We start from the raw sequence: 17616 nt of genomic DNA, 5'->3' as shown, positions 1-17616 counted from the left end.
CTCCTTTATTCAGATAATGCAAACAGTTTCAGATATTATACCATCCTTGTGTTCCTTCTATACAACTGATTTTTTTAAAGATTTTTCCACATTTTTTATTAATTATTTTTATTAACATATAATATATTATTTGCCCCAGGGGTAAAGATCTGTAAATCATCAGGCTTATACACTTCACAGTACTCACCATTATCACATACCCTCCCCAAAGTCCATAACCCAAGCACCCACTCCATATAAGATTTTTATTTTTTTTAGTAATCTCTATACCTAACGTGGGAAAAGATCACCTATAGATCAAGATCAAGATCAAAATCAAAAGATGCACACTCCACAGACTGAGTCAACTGGGCACCCCATATAACTGATTTTTATTTAATAATGTATTTAAAATTTGGCCATAGGGCTTTATCTTTCTCATTTTCCTGAACTATTTGAAAACTAAAATAAACACGCAAATAACCCAGAATATGGGCTCCTGGGTGGCTCAGTCAACTGGACGTCTGCTTTCAGTTCAGGTCATGATCCCAGAATCCTGGGATGGAGCCTCATATCAGGCTCCCTGCTCCTCCCTTTGTTTGTGCTCTCACTCTGTCAAATAAATCAGTAAAATCTTAAAAGAAAAAGCAAAAAAACAAAAAATCCAGAATAGCCAAAACTTATTTTGAAAAGAACAAAATTGGATTCACTCACAATTTCAAAACTGACCACAAAGCTATAATAATCAAGACAGTGTGATAGTGGCATAGGACTGACAAACAGATCAAGGGGCCGGAGTTGGGAGTACAGAAATAAACTGTTACATTCATGATCAACTGACTTTCAGTGATATTGCTAAAGCAATTCAATAGGGAAAGAATAATCTTTTCAACAAATGGTGCTGGGACAACTGAGTAACAACATGCACAAAAAAATTTAGACCTTTACCTCATGCTCTACAGAAAAATTAATTCAAATACAACAACTAAAACCGTAACTCTTCAAAGAAAACACCATGACCTCTGTTAGGCAAAGATTACTTAGAGATGACATCAAAATAATAAGAGATAACAAAAAAAGATAAACTGGACTTTATAAAACTTAAACATTTTTGGGGCGCCTGGGTGGCTCAGTGGGTTAAAGCCTCTGCCTTCGGCTCGGGTTATGATCTCAGGGTCCTTGGATGGAGCCCCACATTGGGCTCTCTGCTCGGCGGGGAGCCTGCTTCCCCCTCTCTCTCTGCCTGCCTCTCTGCCTACTTGTGATCTCTGTCTGTCAAATAAATAAATAAAATCTAAAAAAATAAAAAATAAAAAATTTTGACCTTCAAAAGACACTACTTAAGAAAAATGCAAGACAAGGGATGCCTGGCTGGCCCAGAAGGTACAGCGTGTGACTCCTGATCTCAGGGTCATGAGTTCAAGCCCCACACTAGGCGTAGAATTTAGTTTAAAAAAAAAAAAAGAAGAAGAATGAACATGCAAGCTAAGCTACAGACTGGGAGGAAATATCTGCAGAACATGTATCAGATAAAGGACTTAGATCTTGAATATATAGACTTCTTTCAACTCAATGATAAGAAGATAGAGCACAATTTTAAAAAGAGCTATTTGAATGGAAGTTAAAGACATCAAGAAATTAAACCCAGTGATGTGCTCATAAATGTTTAACTGGTTCCCCTTATGCCCTGCCCCATCAAAAGGCCCTGATTTATAGTTTTTTCCTATCTCCCTGGTATTAAATATCCCTATCATCATCAATACCAAGCTACCAACATTACAGTGTTGGGAAAAAGATGTGCAGAGTACAGCATTATACACTATTTCCACTATACAAATATAACAAAATCAAGAGCATAGATAATGGTGGGCGCCTGGGTTGGCTCAGTGGGTTAAGCTGCTGCCTTCGGCTCAGGTCATGATCTCAGGGTCCTGGGATCGAGTCCCGCATCGGGCTCTCTGCTCAGCAGGGAGCCTGCTTCCCTCTCTCTCTCTCTCTGCCTGCCTCTCTGCCTACTTGTGATCTCTCTCTGTCAAATAAATAAATAAAATCTTAAAAAAAACAAAAAAAGAGCATAGATAATGGTAATATGTTAATAATATAATTAGGAAATGAGTTTTAAGTATTTATTACATTTGTTTTCAAGATTATATATGGTTACCATGACAGACATCAATTCATTATTCTAAAGACTGATAAATAAAAGAAGCAACTTATCCTGCCTCACCTATATAGACTGTATCCCCTATAGAATAACCAAATAATTGATAGGGAAAAGTTCTTAATAAACTAATTCTAACTAATGAAGGAATAACAAAAGAATATACCATTTTTGCGATCTTTCGGGAAATAATGGTTCTAAACAATCATCATAAATGGATACTAAAACCAACAGGTAGAACACAAGGGCAGAAAACTTTTTAAGATCAGCCTGAATCAGCTGACCAATCCTACCTCACGAAAAATAAAAAACTCAGATATATGTACTGCCTGGTAGGATTTTAACTCTGACAACAGCTCTTTTGTTTTGGCTGCTGAGGTACCATCCAGACTAAGATAGACACAGAAATGTCAGGAACATGTGAACCACGGCCACATTGGCAAGCACCAGAAGCACCCAGGAAGTCAGGGTCATCAACTTCAACAACTATCACCCAGGTTACTTTGGAAAAGTTGGTATGGCACATTAGTGCTTAAAGAGGAATCAGAGCTTCTGCACATCTGCAACCTTGATAAACTGGACCCTGTCAGTAAGCAAACACTGGTAAATGCTGCCAAAGAATAAGATTAGAGGTGATCCTATCGTTCGATGATGAAATTCAATCAAGATACAGAGTTCTGGGAAGGTGAAAGTTCCTAAAGCAGCTTGACATCACAGAAGGCCAAATTCTTTAGCAGAACAGCTGAGAATATTTTTTAAGATTTTATTTATTTATTTGAGATCACAAGTAGGCAGAGGAGCAGGCAGAGACAGAGGAGGAAGCTGGCTCCCTGCTGAGCAGAGAGCCCGATGCGGGGCTCAATCCCAGGACCCTGGGATCGTGACCCGAGCCCAAGGCAGAGGCTTTAACCCACTGGGCCACCCAGACGCCCCAACAGCTGAGAATATTAATGGTGTGTTGGCATCCGGGGATGGGGAGGGCGGGCGTTGTGTCCTGGTAGCTTGAAGCCACATGGAAGGAGCCTCATTAAATGCTAACAAATGCTTTTCTCAAAGAGAGAATGAACGAAGTATTTCTAAGAAATGGAGCCTAGATCTAAATAAGCTTGTACAGCTACATATATAGCTATTTACACTTTTCAGAAAATAAATAGATTGAGGAACAAATCAAAGGATAACACAAAAGGGGTTTAAAAAAAAAAAAAAAATCAGCCAATTCCAGAATGCAGGTCAATGCACAGAGCAAATAATCTAGTTTTTGTCAATGACTTGGAAAAACAAAAGTGAGGAAGGTGTTACAGAAGAAAAGAGACAAAGCCAACAATGAAATTTGGATCCTGATTCTAACTGTAAAATCCACTGGAGAAATCTCAATATAGCCTAGGTAAAGGATATCAAGAGTTTTACTGCCAATATTCTTAAATGTAATAGTGTAATGACATACTGACTATATTTAAAGACAGGTTCTTCTTGGTAAAAGATGCCTGAGTAAAGGATGGGTAAAATCTCATGATTTTAAGATTCTGACAAAAGAGAATTACAATGAGAAGAGATGGTTAAATGTTGTGGACTAGTGGCTGAATGAATTACATAAAGGGGTACATTAAATATTACTATTCTTTTTAAATGTCTGTTTCACTTTCCCTTAAAGAAAGTAAAAGCATGATACTTGCCAATGAGATCACTTCGATCTAGCAATAACTCCAGATCTTTATCACTAATGACCTTCTCTCTTGATCCTTTTACTTCCCTGTAAGAAAACAAAATATTCAAGTCCGTACGATAAATCAAAACTGTTAATTACATTTTTGTAAAAAATGTACATTTTTAAGCAAAATCTTACCTTTCATAATCTCTAGATTTTAATAATTCCATTAATTCCTTAGGGTCTAAGAAGTTCTTAGATTGATTTAATCCAGACTGACCACCTTTGAAATGATCTAGAAAAAATGTTTAAGAAATTAAAAACACTGAAAATCACTTTTAAAACCACAATATACTACTTTACACACCAAACAGAATGTCTTTGTTAAAAAGAACAGGTAAAATCAAATGTTGATAAGGAAAAAAAGCAACCATAACTCTCATACTTTCATGGCAGAAGTGTAAAATGGTATGTCCACTTAGGGCAAAGTTTAGTAGTTTCCTATAGGTAAACATACACCCACACAAAGACCATGAACAAATAAAGGCATATGTCCACAGTTGTACAAGAGCAGCTTATTCATAAAAACCAAAATCTGGAAAACAATTTACATGTCAACCAACTTAAGAATGGATACATGAGGGGCACATGGGTGGCTCAGTGGATTAAAGCCTCTGCCTTCGGCTCAGGTCATGATCCCAGGGTCCTGGGATCGAGCCCCACACTGGGCTCTTGCTTAGCAGGGAGCCTGCTTCCTCCTCTGTCTCTGCCTGCCTCTCTGCCTACTTGTGATCTCTGTCTGTCAAATAAATAAATAAAATCTTGAAAAAAAGAAAAAAAAAGGATACATGAACTATTCATTCCTAGTACACACAACATAAACAAATCTCAAAATATTATGCTGAACAAAAGCAGCTACATATATAGAAATGAATCCACGTATGAAATTAAAGGGAAAAGGAATCTATGTGGCAGAAACTGGAACAGTGGTGCCTTCTACTGAGGGACAAGGGCACATCGAAAATGAACTGGTGCACAAGGAAATGCTTTTGGACAAAGGAGGTTGTTACCTTGACCTGGAGGATAGTGACATAAGTATATACATTTGTCAAGATTCATTAATCTGTACACTTAAGATCTGGGTATTTTACTGTATGTACATTATTGTAATAAAATACCATCGGTATTTTAAAAATTCCTTTCAAACTGCTTTTTGATATTAATTTTTCAAAATACTAAAAACAGACTTGGAAAAATAAAACTAGACACACATTCTACTGAATTTAAATTATATTCAATAAAGAAAATATATTTCATCATTCAAATTCCTAAAGCAGCACAGGTGAAAAAATTTTAATTTGCACAAAATCTTACTAGAAAAGTTCTTTTTTCCTCCAGTGTATTCCAGCTACAATCTAAATGTTCCAAAAAGTCAAATTAAAGATTTCTAAAACCTAAACCATATCTCCCTCAAAATCAGATACACTGGAGAAAGTATTTTCAAGTAGAGAGCAGGAAAAGTAGCATAAAACAAATGAATAGTGATTTTTTTTTTTTTAAAGATTTTATTTTATTTATTTGACAGAGAGAGAGATCACAAGTAGGCAGAGAGAGAGGAGGAAGCAGGCTCCCTGCGGAGCAGAGAGCCCGACGCGGGGCTCGATCCCAGGACCCTGAGATCATGACCTGAGCCGAAGGCAGCGGGGCTTAATCCACTGAGCTACCCAGGCGCCCCGAATAGTGATTTTCAACATTATCATGTTCCCATTTCTCTAGGCTTCATAACTTACAGATTTTTTCAGCTTTTTTTAACGTAGCCATGAAGCTAATTTATCTGAATAGAATTTTATATTGAAGAAATAGAGGTAGAACCTCTCCAAAGAATCTTAGGGAATTAAATATAAAATACCAATGCTTCACTTACTTTACTTCCCCTAACTCTCAGAATCTTTTCCAGTTTAAGAAAACACTCTATTTGTGCCTGGCTCAGTCAGGTAAGCACCCCACTCGATTTCAGCTCAGGTCATGATCTCAAGAGTCTTAAGACTGAGCCACACACTGGGTTCTGTGCTGCATGGAGAGCCTGTTCTCTCTCCCTTTTCCTCTGCCCCCACAATCCTCTCTCCCTCTCTTAAAAAACAAAAACATAGAGTATTTGAAAAATACTAGGTTTGAAATGATGAAATGGACTTCTACAGAGCCAAATATTTTTTGAAATACTGAGTTCAACCAAGTAAACAGATTTTTTTTAATAGCGCTACTTCAACATATCTTTAATACTCTAATACTTAATATATTGGACTAGTAAGAAGAGGCTTGACATTTTCTTAAAGACTTTTGCAGGCAATCTCTTATCAGGAATAAGCATTAACATCATGCCAAATTCCCATAACAGAATTGGGGATATAGTACTTCTAATATAGGACAACACTATAGAAAGTGTTGTCCTGGAGAGTTTTCTTTGCCCCTCTGCTCATCTAAACACTAATGTTTTTCTTTATTTATGTTTATAGTCACACCAACTTAGTTTGGATCTTTATACCAACAAATTCCCCACCATCTATTTTTTTAAGCAGATTTCATGCCCAACATGGAGCCAAACATGGGCTTGACCTCATGATCCTGACTGAGATCAAGACCTGATCTAAGATCAAGAGTTGGGCACTCACCAGACTGACCCACCGAGGCGCCCCTCCCCACTGCCTATTTAAATCCCACACTAGTTAAGTCATACCAATTTATTTTTTAAGGAAGTAACAGTAATGAAATCTCACAATAAACAACAGACAACTGAAATAAGAAAAGCACTACAAATTATTATTAACTAGCTATCAGGGAAATACAAATCAAGACCACAATGAGATACCACCTTACACCAATCAGAATGGAAAAATTAACAAAACAAGAAACAAACATTGGCGAGGATGTGAAGAAAGGGGAACCCTCTTACACTGTTGGTGGGAATGCAAGCTGGTACAGCCACTCTGGAAAAGAGTATGGAGGTTCCTCAAGATGTTAAAAATAGAACTACCCTACAACCCAGCGCTTTCACTACCCAAAGATACAGATGTAGTGAAAAGAGAGGCCACCTGCACCCCAATGTTCATTGCAGCAATGTCCACAATAGCCTAATTGTGGAAGGAGACAAGATGCTCTTCAACAGATGAATAAATAAAGAAGATGGAATATTACTCAGCCATCAGAAAGGCTGAATACCAGGGCGCCTGAGTGGCTCAGTGGGTTAAAGCCTCTACCTTCGACTCAGGTCATGATCCCAGGGTCCTGGGATCAAGCCCCACATCAGGCTCCCTGCTCGGTGGGGAGCCTGCTTCCCTTCCTCTCTCTCCGCCTGCCTCTCTGCCTACTTGTGATCTGTCTTTCAAATAAATAAATTAAATCTTTAAAAAAAAAAAAAAGGGTAAATACCCAACCTTTGCATCAACATAGATGGAACTGGAGGGGATTATGCCATGTCAAGTCAGTCAAGCAGAGAAAGACAATTATCATATGGTTTCACTCATATGTGGAACATAAGGAATACCATGGAGGACCATAAGGGAGGCAGGGAAATCTGAAAGGGGAGCACTCAGAGAGGGAGGTGAACCATGAGAGACTTAAGGACCTCGGGAAACAAACTGACGTTTCACAGGGGAGGCGGGTGGGGGGATGGGGTGACATGGTGATGGGTATTAAGGAGGACACATGCTGTGATGAGCACTGGGTGTTATACACAACTAATGAATCACTGAACACTACAACAAGAACTAATGATGTACTACACAGTAGTTAACTGAACATAATAAAAAAGAATGTTAAAAAAAATTTAAAAATAAGAAGTATAATTTACTTTTGTGGATGATCAACTTTTCCAGTTTTCTTTTAGCAGCTGCTCTTTCCACAATTTTCTGATCGATAGTATTTGCTGTGACAAGACGATACACAACAACTGGCTTTGTCTGACCAATTCTATGACATCTATCCTGGGCCTGAAGATCAGACTGGGGATTCTTAAAGTGAAAAGAAAAATAATATTTAACAGTTTAACGTTAAAGTTATTTAAACTCCTATTGAAGTTAAATGCATGATCCTATCAGAATCTGTCAAAGTGTCTTAACTCATTTTAGATTTCCAGAATAGTTTCAATGATAAAACATATTCAAGACTTTACAAACAGGGCACCTGATAAAGACTTTTGTCTTAAGATGGAATACCTTTTACAAACAGATAAATAAAACTGCAAAGCATACAATGAAAGATAAAAAATTCAGAATGGAAATATAACAGCATATTGCTATACTTCCAACTTACCCAATCACTATCATAAATGATAACTGTATCTGCTGCAGTCAAATTAATGCCCAGGCCACCAGCTCGTGTACTTACTAAGAAGATAAACACATCTGGATCTGTGTTGAAGCTGTGCATCTAAAAGCAAGAAAAAAAAAAAAAAAGATAAACTTAAGGAATGAAAGAAACTGTTACAGCATAGAAAGCAGATATTGTGTTGCCTGTGGAGCAAACCATCTTATAACCATGTGTTTATAGCAAAGGAGTGGGGACAGCAATGCCAAAGGATATAATAAGCCAGCATTCTTTTTTTTTTAAGATTTTATTTATTTATTTATTTATTTATTTATTTGACAGAGAGACAGAGTACAAGTAGGCAGAGCACGCAGAGGGAGAGGGAGAAGCAGGCTCCCCACTGAGCAGGGAGTCTGATGTGGGGCTCAATCCCAGGACACTGGGATCATGACCTGAGGCAAAGGCAGCCATTTAACAGACTGAGCCACCCAGATGCACCAATAAGCCAAAACTCCTCAAACTAGGTATGAATTCTTCAGATGTGGAATAAATACTGAAAACCCAGAAGTAATGAAAGTTGAAAAAAAGAAAAAAAAAATTTGCTGAAAAGAGAAAGTTATCAAGACTTCCCATTCATGAAATTAAGAAATCGTTAAACATTACCTACCGCCCAGGCAGCCCGAGGGAAATTGTTTTTAATTACAGCAATTAAAAGATCTACCCAGGGGGCGCCTGGGTGGCTCAGTGGGTTAAAGCCTGCCTTCGGCTCAGGTTATGGTCCCAGGGTCCTGGGATGGAGCCCTGCATCAGGCTCCCTGCTCAGCAGGGAGCCTGCTTCCCTTCCTCTCTCTGCCTGCCTCTCTGCCTACCTGTGATCTCTATCTGTTACATAAATAAATAAAATGTTTTAATAAATAAATAAATAAATAAAAGATCTACCCATAGGAAACCGAATCAGTCATATAGACCTACGAGCAATTACGTTAACATATTAAACATCTGCTTATATTACCTTCATTTGTTTTCCAAGCCCCTCTTTTATTAAGGATATTTTTGTTAGGGTGCTTGGATGGCTCAGTCAGTTAAATGTCTGCCTTCAGTTCAGGTCATGATCCCAGAGTACTGGGATGGAGCCCTGCATCAGGCTCCCTTCTCTGGGGGAGCCTGCTTCTCCCCCACGCCTCTGCAGCTCCCCCTGCTTATGCTCTCGCTCTCTCTCCAAGAAATAAAATCCTCAAAAAAAAAAAAAAAGATGGAAATTGAAGGAAGAATTTATTTAATAAATTTATTTATTTATTAATAATTAATAATAATTAATAATTAATTAATTAATAATTAATATTATTTTAAAAAAAGTCTAGACCAACCTCTCTTGAAAACATAGTGACCAAAACAACTAAAACCGCAAGTGGTTTCCCACGGAATGGGGTAGGCAGGAAAAGTGGGTTCCCTGAGAAGGGGCATGAGAGAACTTGCTGAGCTGATGTTAAGTTTGCATTCATCAAAACTCAGAAAATGTACACTTGACTTTATGCACTTCATGATACGTAAAATTTACCCCAGAAGACAAAATATGCCGAAATAATAGAAGGGAATTATTATCTATAATTTATTTTGAAATGTTCCCCAAAAGATAAAATGTTAAATGGATACAGAAATAGACTGATTCTATATCACAAGCATATGACCAAAAGGAATAGTATAAGCTTAACGACAGGTTCTCAGATTTATAGGTGTTCCTATAAAAACTCTTTCAACTGCTTAGATTTTAAATTTTCAGTGAAATGTTAGGGTAGAGAAAAGAGCCAAAATCAGGAGGGACAAAAAGTATTGTTCTCTCAATATTCTTACAGTGGTAGTGAAGTATGATATTAAGTCAAGTTGGACCAGAAAAATATATAACTTAAGATCATTAAGGGTCGCTTTGATGGCTCAGTTGTTAAAGCATCTGGCTTTGGCTCAGATCATGATCCCAGGGTCTTGGGACTGAGCCCCGAATCAGGCTCCCTGCTCAGCAGGAAGCTTGCTTTTCCCTCCCCCTGCTTGTACTTGCTCTCTCGCTATGTCTCTTAATGTCAAATAAATAATTTAAAAAATTAAGACTTACTAAATAAAAATGCTTATGTTTGGGGCGCCTAGGTGGCTCGGTGGGTTCAGCCTCTGCCTTTGACTCAGGTCATGATCTCGGGGTCCTGAGATCGAGCCCTGCTTCGGACTCTCTGCTTGGTGGGAAGCCTGCTTTCCCTCCTCTCTGCCTGCCTCTCTGCCTACTTGTGATCTCTGTCAAATAAATAAATAAAATCTTTAAAAAAAAAATCAGTTAAAAAAAATATTTATGTGTTTGAGCCTACTACAAGGTTTTTAGTCTATCAATTTGTGATTCTACTCTGAACATTACTTTAGAAACCTAGATAGTTACAAAAGATAATTTGGTATGTATGACTTAAGTGATCTTACATTTTTTTCTCTCTCCGAATAAGACATGGATCCATCAAGCCTGCTAAAGTTGAAATTTCTAAAGTGGCAATAATCCATCAAAATGTCCAACATTCTTGTCATTTGTGAAAAAAGCAGCACCTGAAATTTAAATATATCTTAGTATCTATACCAATTAATAGAAGTAATTAAGTAATCAAAAATCCGATCAAAAGTACCACCTTGTGCCCTCTGGCTTTTAGTTCTGGCAGCATTCGATCCAAAATTAAGAATTTCCCAGAATTTGTTATCAATTCTTCATCAATCTAAAAGCAGAGAAGGAACAGAAAAAAGTTACAATAATTACCAATAATCTGTTTCTGTCAAAATAAAATCTAGGTAAATAGTTCATTTTCAATGACAAGTCTCCGTAAAACTTTAAATTAAAAAACAAACTGACCTTATCATTTGATCTTTTTAAATCAGAAGACAATTCTTTCTCAAGGAAAGACATATTCTGGAATTTAAAATGGGGCACCTGAATGGCTCAGTTGATTAAGTGCCTGTCTCTTGATTTCAGCTCAAGTCAGGATCGCAGCTTCATGAGATTAAGCCCCACATAGGGCTCCACATGGAGGATGGAGCCTGCTTAAGATTCTCTCCCTCTGCTCCTCCCCAACACTGAGCGCACACTCTCTCTCAAAAAATAAATAAAATGAATGATTTTAAAAAAAAATTAATCTAAGTCCAACCTTGAACTATCCTTCTCACTCCTCTCTCAGAGCCTTTATAATAAGAGAACATTAAGTTTAAACTTACAGCACAAATGTCGATTTTTCTTAAAGATTTATTTATTTGAGGGGGAGCAGGAGAAAGGGTGGGGAGGAAGAGAATGGGAGGGTCGGAGGGGTAGTTACAGAAATCAAAATAGTACATTCTTAAATGGTACTCACCTTAAACTCTTGTGTGACCGGGTCTATAGGGTACTCAATCAAATATGGATGATTACAGCACTTACGAAGGAGCATCATTATATTCTGCAGCTTCAGATTAACCTCAGATTCTATAGGGATATTTGTTTCCACAACAGCTCTACCAAAAATATATAATCCATGAATGTGAGAAATACAAAAAGTATCATGGTTTAAAGAATACTTAAATTTATTTTAAATTCACACCTTTCTCGGTCTACTTCTGGCTGCATTTGACTGATCAATTTTTCCAACTCATTAGGGAAATCATCTATTTTGCTGTAATTTATTGACTTTCTAGTTCGCCGTCTTGGTCGCCCAGTGGGACTTAGCTCTACAGTTTCTTTCTAAAAGTGAATAATTAAAAAGGAATATATGTTAAAGAAGCTATACACTTAAATTCTAAATACACAAAAGTGGATTATAATATTTTCATGTGCAAATGTTTTAAGATATAAAGAAAAAAATAATTTTCTTTCATCATCAAGTTTAGGGATTTCCAAAGGCACAAAATAAAGGCTCCATAAACTTTGGCCACATGCAAATGTGGTCATATTAAGTCTAAGTATTTTAAACGCTTATGACAGTATCAGAGCATTAAAGTAAATGCCTCCGTACCTCAGTGGAAAAAATTAAGGATGATAGAACTGTTTTGAACTTATATAAAAGAATTTAGTAACTTGGGGTTAAGTTAAGGAGCTCCACATATCTGCATTAGAGAACATTTCTTTGGACTGGTATAACACTGCAGTGAAATTCCTCACAATAAGCAATGATTATAAATTTCTAATAGTTCAAAAGCCAGATCCTCTCTTTAATTATAATAAAAATTGGGGAACAGAATCTAATGGTTACACATTAAAACAGAAATGTTACAGAACCATAAATGTCTTCAAAAATAGATTGGTACGTGGTATACAGCAAAAAGTCTAGACATTTAAACAAAATTTAAGGGTCTCCTAGTCTTTTAAGATAATCACATTCTACTTTAATGTAATATGGTGGGTAATGAAAGAAGATATTTCTTTCAAATAAGGTATTCTATTACATTTTTTGGAGACCAGTAACCTCCTATAAAGGGATTATGTATGGGGGATTGGTCTAGCTGGGAAACTCTTGTATATAGTGTATGCCTGTTATTTCCTAGTCCATCCAGACATAGCATTATTTGGGTTAATCGGGGATAGGAATAAAACATTTTAACAAACATTCCAGATAACTATAAAGCAATTAATGCATGAACCATCACCTGAATTTTAGTAGGATCACAAAATTACTAGAGACAATTTTTGTTATTGCCTTATACTCTAGTTAGAAATTCATATTCTGTAAGTCCTAAAAACAGGTGATAAGATTTAAGACTGAAATTAACCAAGAAATTTCCAATACCAACTGTTATTTACAGTTTATGTCAAAGCCATACTCTACCTCACTGCATCCAAACATGTTTGCAATTGTACGATTCACAATAGCTGTATAAAAGATCTCTTGTTTCTTTGAAAGTGGTGCATAAACAACTACTTCTCGTTTAGGAGGAACTTCAAGAGCAACATCAGATTTTAGTCTTCTCAGTAAGAAAGGTGTTAGAATCTAAAATTTAAACATGAATAAACGTATGTGAATATGAAGCATTCGTATGCGTTCAGGCAATACTCTCTCCACACACCTCCTAATCCCTTCTTTCTCTTTTTTCCTTTAAAAGTATTATCAAGTCTTGGACACCTGCGTGGCTCAGAGGGTTAAGCCTCTGCCTTCGGCTCAGGTCATGGTCTCAGGGTCCTGGAATCAAGCCCCGCATGGGGCTCTCTGTTCATCAGGGAGCCTATTTCCCCCTCTCCCTCTGTCTCCCTCTCTGCCTACTTATGATCTCTCTCTCTCTCTCTCTGTCAAATAAATAAATAAATAAATAATTTTAAGTAAATAAATAGATAGCTAGATAGGTAAGTAAATAAATAAAAATACTATCAAGTCTTAAAAAATGAAGAGTCCCCTACCCCCTTTAGATTTAACTTATTATTCCCTTGCTCTTCTCCCAGCCCTAGAGGTCACTTTTTCAAAATCTATTACAAAAGATAATCTATGCAGTTCCTTTTTCATTCTGAGTCCATAGTAAGCAGAATAAGACAAAGTCACAACCTGATGCAGCATATGCAATACGTTCTGTTCTCTTTCTTTAGCAATAATATCTTCAGCAGTTTCAGAAAGACTAGTGATATCAAACCAAGATTCAAAGCTGTAAGAGAAAAAAGTGATTACAACTTAACCTATCCCACAAATCAACTATATTAACATATATATACCACAAAGAAGTTGCCAGAAAGCTATCATTTTTAATCCAACTACCTAGGAGAAAGGAATTAATTTTGACTAAGAGCAGATTTGAGGTTAGAAAAATATAGAAAATAGTTAAATAACTGGCTTACCTACCTTTTCAAGTCATCAAATACATCTGGCAACAAAAAGTTTAGCAATGACCAAAGTTCTGATAAATTGTTTTGCAAGGGAGTACCAGTCAAAAGAAGTTTGTTATCTGCATTGAATCGTTTTAACTCCCTGATTAGACGGCATTTCATGTTCTTAATTCTGTGTCCTTCATCTACTATTAAGTATTTCCAATAGCAGTGCTAGAAAAGGAATTCAGGGAAAAACTTTAAAATGATGATCTCACAATTTTTTAAAAACAATTCTAAAAATAAAACTTCTTTATCAGGGATGGATGTTCAATTTTATCAAATGGCATTTCTGTATCTATTGAGATGGTCATGTTTTCTTCTGATCTACTAAAAGGATAAAAAAATCTCCTAAAACTGATGCATACTTTTGTTCCTAAAATAGACTTCCCTTGGCTATGAACTAATAAAGTCCACCTGCTATTATGTATTTAAATTTTTTCTATTCACATTCTTTAGTCAGGCAGTCTGGGGACACCTGGGCGGTGCAACTGGTTGAGTGTCCTACTTGATTTTGGCTCAGGTCATGAGATGGAGCCCGGCACTGGGCTCTGCACTCAGTGTGGAGTCCGCCTGAGATTTTTTCCTTCTTCCTCTACCCCTCCCACTCGTGCTCCCTCTCATTCTCTCTCTCTCTAAAAATCAATCTTAAAAGAAACGGAAAATAAATAAATAAATAAATAAAGCAGTCCATGGTTTCCCCGTGTAATGCTTTATTAGGTTTTGATTAGCGTTTTACTAGATTCCTAAAAAAGAACTAAAGTTTTATTAGTGCCACATGCTCTAAAACATTAAATATTAGAATTTTCATTCTTGAGACCCTCATCTGAAATGGACATTCTAATCTGATGGTCTTCTCACTTTCTTAATATAATTACTGATTTGTTTAGGCTTTGCCTTTCTTCTGGGCCAGTTTTAGTAATTTCTATCTTCACAGAAAGCCATCCATCTACTTTCAGTAAGTTGTCATAAAAATAATTTTAATTTCTCATTTTTCAAAACCTTGTTAAAAAAAAGAGCAAAAACAGCAAAACTACAATCTTGCTCTGAGCATCAACTCAAGGAAGAAAAAAAAACTTTGTGGGGAAAAAAAAAGCAAAAACAACAAAAAAAATCTTACTCTCATTTTTCAATTAGCAATAATCGCACCTTGGATAAGCCTCATTGGCTACAATACTGCCATTGCGCAAAGCTTCTTACTCTCATTTTATTATCTGTGCTTTCTCTTTTATTTTGATCAGGCAATCTTAAAGTTCATCTATTTTATTGTTTAAAAATACAAAAATATGGACGATTTCTGGGAAATATAAACACCAAGCTGGCAATTGTAGGTATCCTTGGAGAACAAGATTGGCAAATTGGGGGAAAGAACATGAAATGGGACATATTTTGCATTTCATTCTAATAGATTCATACCAGAATTTAAAAAAAAAAAGTTTTGGGGGGCACCTGGGTGGCTCAGTCATTAAGCATCTGCCTTTGGCTCAGATCATGATCCTAGGGTCCTGGGATTGAGCCCCACATTGGGCTCCCTGTTCCACGGGAAGCCTGCTTCTCCCTATTCCCACTCCCCTGGCTTGTGTTCCCTCTCACTGTCTCTGTCAAATAAATAAATAAAATCTTTAAAAAAAATTTTTTTAAATATTATGACTTTTTTTTAAAGAAAAAAACAAATTGGGACTGTTTTTGCTAGTAATACCAGATAACCTAAGTAATCTCTCACTATAAGACATCTACCATAAAAAAGCAAAACAAATAAAAATGAATATGTAAAAGAAAAGAAAAAACCCAAAGCAACAGAAATGAGGGTTCTGAAAAATGATTTTGTAAGTTCGGCGCCTGGGTGGCTTAGTCATTAAGTGTCTGCCTTTGGTTCAGGTCATGATCCCAGGACCCTGGGATCAAGCCCCACATCAGGCTCCCTGCTTGGCATGAAGCCTGCTTCTTTCTCCCGCTCCCACTCCTTCTACTTGTGTTCCCTCTCTCGCCATCTTTCTCTGTCAAATAAATAAAACCTTCCAAAAAAAAAAAAAAATTTCCTAAGTTAACAGATACTTCTGCTGCCAGTCAGGAATAGAAGCCCTGTACCCTCAAAGCAAAGATCCTTAAAATAATATCCTAAGTTCAGTGAAAGGGAAAATTATAAAAAGTCTAACCACTAGCAAATGGAATTGACAATAAGGCTCATCTGTTCCAATATGGTCAGGGTAGGGAGGTCAAAATAACTAGAAAGGTCTTCATGTTATATTATTTAGTAGAAAACTGAATTTTCAAGACACAATATATAAATTATATCTATATGCTAACAAAAATACTTAATATAGCAGCAGCATTCTCAGAATTACAACTGCTTTGAAGTCTGTATGCTTTCTTCTACAAGCAGTGTGTATTACTTTATTGTGAAGAAGTAACATAACTGCAATTCATAGCCCAAATTTCCACCAGCACACAAGTAAAATCTGATATACAAGACAGAAAATGGAAAAGTTGTAAATTTAGAACTAAATGTGAGATAGGTGGAGCAGTGATAGAGAAGTACAACTACCAAAAAATGAACTGAGAGACAATGAGCAAAGGTTAACTTTCCAACTGTATAACTTGAGCACTAATAATTAAGTAGCTACAACATACACTAAAAAGATACACCATATAGCCACAAGACAGTCTAAAAATAACTTGTCTTCATATATTCTATTCTTACTTAATTAAAATTAAATGGATAAGTACTATATACTTAAACAATATGTCAGACACATCTGGAACATATTCTCAGATTAGGTTTATGTCTAGCTGAATTTAATACACTAGAATGATATTATGGCTATAGGTCAAGGTGCTATCGTTTCAATTTTCTTGTTAAAGACTACAACCTTCTCAATCTGTTAATACCAACTTCTGGTTTCTGAAAGAATCTGTAGAACACAATTCACTGCTTCCATCAGGAAAAAAAAATCAACAAATGCTACCAGATGGTGCGAAAATACTATGAACTAAGAAAACTGTGCTTTATGGATCACAAAGAGTTCAATGGAGACCAATACCTGTAATGCATTTCGATCTCTCATGGCTATTTCAAATGAAGTAATTACCACAGGATGAATCTGCAGTGTCCCTTTTCGTCTGTGAATATTCTTTACCAATTTTCGACGTTCCTGCTGGGTCCCATGATATAGCATAGTAGGAATCTAAAAGATTTTATATTGGTTTATAACAAACTTAAAGACAAAATGCTAAATATTAACAATTTGAAAAATATAAAATTTATCATTTAGGAGAGAAAAGATGATTAATCTTAGCTCTATTTTTCTACAGCAAAATGAGTCAATCACCTCTAATAAATTACTTTACTAATAAAAGAGAATAAAATAAGCCAATGAAAACAAATCAAGTATAAGGGAAGGATATGGCTAAGATGACACAAATATATGAAAGGAAAACATCACAGTAAGAGAAATAATTTCTACCTACGTCAGTCTTATGTGAATGAAATTATCCAATGAACTGAAAATCATCCAGGGATATTTTTGGCAAATACCTGAGATTACTAATACCTACTCTCCCGTATACACTTAACATGGATTTTGCTAACATTTGAAAAATAATTCAACTAGCGGTTCCTAGCTGGCTCAGTCAGAGGAGCCTGCAACTCTTGACCTTGGGGTCACGAGTTCAAGCCCCACACTGGGTGTAGAG

The 17616-nt window shown here is 36.4% G+C and overlaps 1 protein-coding gene and 1 pseudogene across 1 annotated transcript in view; both read right to left on the bottom strand.

The window, feature by feature from the left end:
* Nucleotides 1–17616, bottom strand: part of HELLS (helicase, lymphoid specific) — a 41363-nt gene that overhangs the window by 3488 nt on the left and 20259 nt on the right. The window contains exons 10-21 of the mRNA XM_046026214.1: nucleotides 16965–17108; nucleotides 13901–14097; nucleotides 13610–13706; nucleotides 12902–13063; nucleotides 11681–11820; nucleotides 11456–11594; nucleotides 10745–10828; nucleotides 10545–10664; nucleotides 8094–8210; nucleotides 7633–7792; nucleotides 3984–4080; nucleotides 3814–3890 (exon numbers count right to left, since the gene is read on the bottom strand). Of these exons, the coding sequence (XP_045882170.1) occupies nucleotides 3814–3890; nucleotides 3984–4080; nucleotides 7633–7792; nucleotides 8094–8210; nucleotides 10545–10664; nucleotides 10745–10828; nucleotides 11456–11594; nucleotides 11681–11820; nucleotides 12902–13063; nucleotides 13610–13706; nucleotides 13901–14097; nucleotides 16965–17108 (1534 nt within the window). The remainder of the gene's footprint in view (nucleotides 1–3813; nucleotides 3891–3983; nucleotides 4081–7632; nucleotides 7793–8093; nucleotides 8211–10544; nucleotides 10665–10744; nucleotides 10829–11455; nucleotides 11595–11680; nucleotides 11821–12901; nucleotides 13064–13609; nucleotides 13707–13900; nucleotides 14098–16964; nucleotides 17109–17616) is intronic.
* On the bottom strand, nucleotides 15000–15117 carry LOC123955831 (annotated as a pseudogene).

Source organism: Meles meles, chromosome 13 (assembly GCF_922984935.1).
Source record: "Meles meles chromosome 13, mMelMel3.1 paternal haplotype, whole genome shotgun sequence".
NCBI classification, from domain to species: domain Eukaryota; kingdom Metazoa; phylum Chordata; class Mammalia; order Carnivora; family Mustelidae; genus Meles; species Meles meles.
This window is presented reverse-complemented; position numbering and strand designations above follow the sequence as displayed.